Source organism: Mastacembelus armatus, chromosome 4 (genome assembly GCF_900324485.2).
Source record: "Mastacembelus armatus chromosome 4, fMasArm1.2, whole genome shotgun sequence".
NCBI lineage: Eukaryota > Metazoa > Chordata > Actinopteri > Synbranchiformes > Mastacembelidae > Mastacembelus > Mastacembelus armatus.
In genome coordinates, this window is record NC_046636.1 from 8441745 (window position 1) to 8448486 (window position 6742).

Sequence of the window (6742 nt, forward strand, 5' to 3'; positions counted from 1 at the left end):
GTGCTTGAGTAACAAGCACAGTATTATCTGCCTAAAGTATAAGTAGTCATTATGGGGGAATACAGCCCATAGTATTATTAAACTGTATATCAGACTATAACATGTGACTCAAATACATGATTTAAAATACTAATCTAATGTACTTTTTGCAATAACTGTATTGTAATTAATCCAATTTTATAAGATCATTATAGGTATTTACCTACATCTTAAAAATGAATGTGCATAAAGTAGCATAACACTGAAAGTAGCTCCAAATTGTACTTTACTGCAGACTCTAACTAACTGCAGTTGGTTACAGTCCATCTTCTGTGCAAATATTACCAAATAGCGGTGTGGGTTCCTGACTCACAGGCACCGCCCAGAAGGCTTCACACACAGACGGATTAACATGCTGCCACATATTGAACGTGTTAATAATTTTTGCAGCAGAGACAGATGAGAGGATCAGTCTTCTGTTGGTGGTAAGTAAACATAGAAAATATATAGTATATATGGTGCTGTTTTTTTTTTTACTGTAGCGAACTGGAGTTCGTGTTGTAATATAACGGAGGCTTATTTCACACTGACAGTTACCTAGATTTTTGTTTCCGTCTAAAATCTACGTCGATGCCTTATCCTACTTGGTCGGATAGCATAGGCTGTTAGTCGTTCGTTTATAAATAGGTTGGAAAAGGGCGTATCAGATATCAATAGAATTATTATTATATGTTGTCTTTTTTTAGAAAGTGTTTCTGCGTTTATTTTATTTTTGTTTTTTCTCACAGTTCTCATAGACAGGCAAACCTAAATATTCATCAGTAGGTTTTTACATATCTCGTTTTGTGAGTTTAATGAAGTTGTCACCCGATCCTCTACATTCCTGGATCACGCCAGAGCCAAAAACTCTTCAGGGCACTGCTGGCAATCTCCTGGCCGTGGACTAATGTGTAATATCGCGATGAAGTCTGTTAATACAGCACTTTCTTATCGGTGTGTGTGATTAGGCTTTGTTCTTACACCTTACGAAGTAGGCTGCATCGTTACTCTATTGTATATTTCTATATGAAGTTTGATGGGATAAAGGAAATAATGGTTCATGTCAACACATAATAATTCCATGCGCTGCTGAATTCAACTTTTATGCCTAGTTTTATGATTTTAATTCATTTCTAATTACGTTTTTGAAGAACACGTGCAATGCTGCTTAAGGAACAAGAGTTGTGTTAGAAATAGGCTAAATAGCTGTAAGTAGATACCTGGTTATCTTCACTCACTCAGTTATTCCTCATAGAAGTTTAAACATTAATGAGGGATTTGTTTTTATTCCCACTTTCATGCACCCAACATGCACAATATGAGTCAATAAGGCCGAACAACAGGGAAAACAGATGACAGTGAAGTGTTCACATGTCAGTATTGGCAACACATCAAATCATCAGCAGTTCCTTAGCACGCTATGGAGAAATGAAAGCAAAAGAAATAGCAGCAGGCGCCCAGTTGACAGAAATTCAAAGATGAAGGAAATACGGAACCTTAGAGGTTTGTTATGAGAAAAATAATAGTGGAAGATAAAAGATAAATGTAGTCAAAGTGTGAAGTACAGCTTTTCCCTTTGGAATCTAATGAAGTAAAAGTATAAACAGAAACAAACACAAATACACATAATGGTACTTATGTATAGTACTTGAGTAAGTGTGTTTAACTTTATTCCACTATTGCCTGCAAATGTAATGGGCAATGCCACAGAAATGATGACATAATGCAAAATACATTAAACATGCATGAGAAAAGAGATAAGAAACATGGCAAATAAATCAACTCAACACTTCTGTTAGTTTTGTAGTCTGGAAAAGTAATAGACAGGCACCCATCATCTATACCCACGTATTCCTATTTAAGGTCGCAGGGATCTGCTGGAGCCTATCCCGGCTATCTTCAGGTGAAAGGCAGGGGTACAGCCTGGACAGGTCACCCGGTGGAAAAGTAATATTAATATTAAGTGTTCTTCCTCACTTTCTGTTATCCACGAGGTGGTTCATGCAGTCAGTCAGTCAGTTGTGTGTTTTGCTGCCTGATGTCTTTAAGCTAGTAACACGGTGAGACTAGTGTTAAATTTAGGTGGGTCATTTTTCTGTCATTTTACAGTAAATGGTAACGTCTGAAGCTTTGCTTTTTTTTTTTTTTTTTTTTGCCCATGTTTCACTAAATGAATATTTAGTTTGTTCTAATGATTCAGTGTCTGACATCACCTATGTAACATATTCCACCCGTTTTGCAGAGACATGAGAGCATTTGATTTGTTGCCACCTCATATGTGAGGATTCTGCGAACAGATGCCAAGCCACCTCATGTCTGAAGCTCAGTCTGCTCGCTGCTGTCGGTCTCTGCTTGCTTTTCAGAGCAGTAATGTCACCAGTCACAGGGTTCATATTGGCACTCCCACAAGCTTTATTGTACAAGCATTCACTTGTCTCTACAACAGATCAGTCAAACATTCAAATATTATATATATATATAATATATATATATGTATATATATAATATATATATATTATATATATATATATATTAAATACAACAGTCAAATATTCAAAATGTTGCTTTATTGGTTACCAGGTCTTTATGGCACAGGAAGCCCACTTCCTCTCATTCTGTGGTCTTTTTAGAAGGCTCTGTCCTTATTATCAGATGTTAAAAGTATGTTCTGTTTCTAAACAGTGTAGCTAAGCTTGCAAAATATACAAATGAGGTATAATAATCTATATTTCTTCTATCTGATTCAAAAAAGCTTTTGAATGACTGAGATGTTTTTTTCTCCTGTACTCTGGTTTCTTCCCACGGTCTAAAGCCATACAGTTTTGGTTAAGGTTAATTAGTGACTAAATTACCCATTAGTGTGAATGTGGGTGTTTGCATGTGTCAGCCCTTTGAGAGTCTGTTGATCTATCCAGGGTGTACCCTGCCTCTTGCCCAATGTCGGCTGGGTTTGGTTCCAGTCCCCTGTGACCCTGGATGTTCCAGAATAAACAGTATATGACAGATTGAGGATTTTGAGCCTTGAGTTATGAATTTAAAAAAGTGGGAAAAGGTTTACCATTTATACACCTGCACACAAAGACTGACATACACACTGTTTCTTGGCCAAATAAGCCTTATTCATCACACCCCTGAACATATTTGATTAAAGTATGCACAAATCTATAACTTACCCAGTATTTTTTAGATAAGAGTTATATTCATGTTTAAACACAAACATTTGAAAGACATTTTAAAAAGACCTCAAGAACTCTGACAATTTTGAAACAGTAAAGAGAAACAGAGAAGGGCAGTAAAACAAGGAAACTACACGCAAAAATGGTGTCCTAGCCAAGAACTGAATCATTAATGCTGCAGTCATGTGATACTGTATGTACCTTAACCATCCGGCCAGCAGACAGCCAACTGAAAAGTTATGAGTCATGCAGGCAATGCTTAACAGACTTTGATGGGCTGCAAAATGACAGTCACACTAGGTGACTGATGAAGTGTTGTTAACTTGAGTTTCTCTTAGTAATGCTATTTTTGTATTTTCCTAAATACAGTAATGGACTATTGAATAAGCTGGATGCCAATTACAAAGCTACTTGATAACAAATTTCTGCTAATCATATTATAAGCGAAGAGTAAAGTAGTGGTGTGCAGTGGTAATGTTAAGTCATCTGTTGAATTTCTGCTGGTCTCAGCCATGTAATGCAGCATGAGTCTCCAAGATGAAGTAGCAGATATAGAAGACTTTTGAAATATACTGTAAATTCATTTTCTTTTCACTTTTTTTCATATAGATCTAATTGTTGTTAATCTTAATCCAGGTATCAGATACACGGGACAGAAAAAGAAAAAAATATTAAGTCATCTTTTATTCTATTTGTTTATGTATTTTGATTCAATAACTCCTTATACTTTGACAGCCATCTGTTTGCTTTGACTTTTGACATGTACTGTACACATTTGTAACATTGTGGCTCCCCACATTTCTTTGGGTTACATTGAATTATTAAGACAGTGACTGTAAAAGACACAGGTCTGATGTCCTTAATCTAAATTTGATGACACAACTAATAAATAATTAGTTGTATCAGTTGTTTTATGTCTGACTGTGTGTAAAAGAAGTGTGTTTTGATTTGTCGTTGCAGAGTTTCAAGGATGAGAAACATCAGAACGAAAGCCTTCTTGCTGGCAGCTCTTGGGCTGGTGGTCCTCCATTTCTGTAAAGATTTTATTGACCACAAATCAATCTGCCAATCAATCCATGTAGATGTAGAAAGGAGTCAAATGAAACCACCCACCAAAAACAACAGTTATGTATACTCCTGGCCAAAATGTCAACAAAATATGTCTGCTGCCAACATCCCAGATTTCAGCTCTCTTCCTGTTGGTATACAAGACTTTCTCTACTATAAACATTGTCGCCATTTCCCCATGCTACTGGACCTTCCTGACAAATGTGGAGGGCCTGAAAAATCTGCAGAAATCTTCCTTCTTTTGGTCATTAAAAGCTCTCCTGTGAATTATGATCGCCGAGAAGTGCTGCGTAAAACCTGGGCCAAAGAGAGGTTACATAATGGTGCATGGATCAGAAGGATCTTCATCTCAGGGACGACAGATTCTGGTCATGAGAAACAAAGACTAAACAAACTACTGGAATTGGAGCAGCGTGAGTACAACGACATCCTCCAGTGGGACTTTAGTGACTCCTTCTACAACCTCACCTTGAAGCAGGTGCTTTTCCTGGAATGGATGGAAAGAAACTGTCCAAAAGTTCACTTCCTGATGAATGGTGATGATGATGTCTTTGCCAAAACAGACAATATGGTTGAGTATCTCCAAGGCCTCAAAGACAACGATGGAAGCCAGCACCTCTTTACTGGCCATCTGATCGAGAATGTTGGACCCATTAGATCATCAGGGAGCAAGTATTTTATCCCAGTTCAGGTACAGGAATCAAACTCATATCCACCCTACTGTGGCGGTGGGGGCTTCCTTTTGTCTGGATATACAGCTTTGGTAATATACAATATGTCCAAAACCATTCCTCTTCTTCCGATTGATGATGTTTACATGGGTATGTGTCTTCTCAAAGCTGGACTTGGTCCTGTGTCTCATATGGGTGTGAAGACAGCTGGACTGTCTATTCCCTCAAAGAAACTAGATGCATACAATCCTTGCTATTATAAAGACATATTACTGGTACACAGATTCCTTCCAGCACAGATGTATCTTATGTGGAACAGAGTACGTGATCCCAATCTAAAATGTGGACTTTAAAAACTGTATATTACTTTGCTTCATGCACCCGCTGTTTGGTTGTAAATGCAGACATGTGATGAGAAAAGATTTCTAACTGTTTTTCTGCCACCGTTCAGCTCCGGGCTTCAGCACAGTCCAGTGGAAGTTATTTATAGATGTGAGCAAACAGCCAGACATAAACAGGGACAGATGAAGGAGCTTAGATGAGTAGCTGTCACTGTAGCACACAGGCTGAGGTGTTTGTTTACCTCGTCCATTGCTGTGTTGACCAAAAATAGGTTTTCAAAACTTTATCTCAGGACTTATTAGTAGTCACTTCTGAGCTGTCAGACACATAGAAAATGGCTACTTTACACATCTGCTATTTTGTTGCTAATGCGACATAAAATGTTTGCAGGAAAGTTATTTTGCCAGCATTGTTTTGCAGCAAGAAGAATATTCTTGTCATAATAGTGAGAAAAATACACTTAACAAAGAAGGATAGACAGGCCATTACAGAAATTGTAAAGAAGACACCCAGATGTCAGTGAGTGCAGTTTCCTGCACCAACAAAAGGCAGGAAGGAGGTAGAAGTCTGACAGACCCAAAGTCACAACAGCACAGTCTCCAAACTAACCCCATTGAGCTGGTTTAAAAGTAACTGGAGTGAAGGCAGAAAATAAAGCAACTTACTACAGTCTTGGGAAGAATTTTATAATAATATTTGATATCAACTTTGGAGAGAATGCCATGGGTATGTTTGGTTGTTATACACTTGTGGTCATAAATTTACATACAACTTTGAGAAAATGTCTGTTTATAAGAAAAGTGGTGAGATGCCTTCTTCAGTAATTGCTGTTGTTTTTTAGTGGTTAGCACTGTTGCCTCACAGGAAGGAGGTCCTGGGATCTTAACCTGGCAGGGGCCTTTCTGCGTGGAGTTTGCATGTTCTCCCTGTGCTTGTCTGGGTTATATTTTTTAAATTGTGCTGGGGTATGTAAATTAATGAGCACAACTGTGTCTGCAAATGGTGGCGAGTTGTTGAGTTATAAATGTAGATTCAATTTAATGATGTATTTTTAATGTCCAATTAGGTATTTGTTCTATGTTTGCACTTCAGAGTAGGCCTATACTGAAACATAAAACCATCTAAATTTCAACAGAAACTGAGAAAATGAAGGTGTTCTAAAATTTCTGACCAGTAGCGTAGGTACCGGAGCACAGTATATGATTTTTCCAGCACTGAGGTGGGCAGCATAATAAGCCTACAAGTGAAGCTTACCTTAAAACACCAAGTGAAGAAGAAGAAAAGCAAAGCTAAACTTGTGGAATGGTGTCAGCAACAGGTCCACAGAGACTTGTGAAATAAAAGCTTCCTAAATGTTGTGTTAGGAGATATTAGCCTTTCATTTGGATGATCAGGGACAGGTTATCAACAACCAAATGCCAGTATACAAACTAATGTAATAGATCAGGGCTTAGGAATATTGAAATG

At 37.7% G+C, this 6742-nt stretch overlaps 1 protein-coding gene across 1 annotated transcript; it reads left to right on the forward strand.

Annotated features, from left to right (window-relative positions):
• The first annotated feature begins 333 nt into the window (after window positions 1-333).
• Window positions 334-6524, forward strand: LOC113140022 (N-acetyllactosaminide beta-1,3-N-acetylglucosaminyltransferase 3-like). The gene is made up of 2 exons (XM_026323738.1): window positions 334-464; window positions 4155-6524. The coding sequence occupies exon 2, from the start codon at window positions 4165-4167 to the stop codon at window positions 5284-5286; it is 1122 nt and encodes a 373-aa protein (XP_026179523.1). The 5' UTR covers window positions 334-464; window positions 4155-4164; the 3' UTR covers window positions 5287-6524.
• Window positions 6525-6742: the final 218 nt, after the last annotated feature.

Bases quoted from the DNA above. Each gene is read 5' to 3' on its own strand.
- LOC113140022 (XM_026323738.1), top strand. From the start codon at position 4,165: ATGAGAAACATCAGAACGAAAGCCTTCTTGCTGGCAGCTCTTGGGCTG.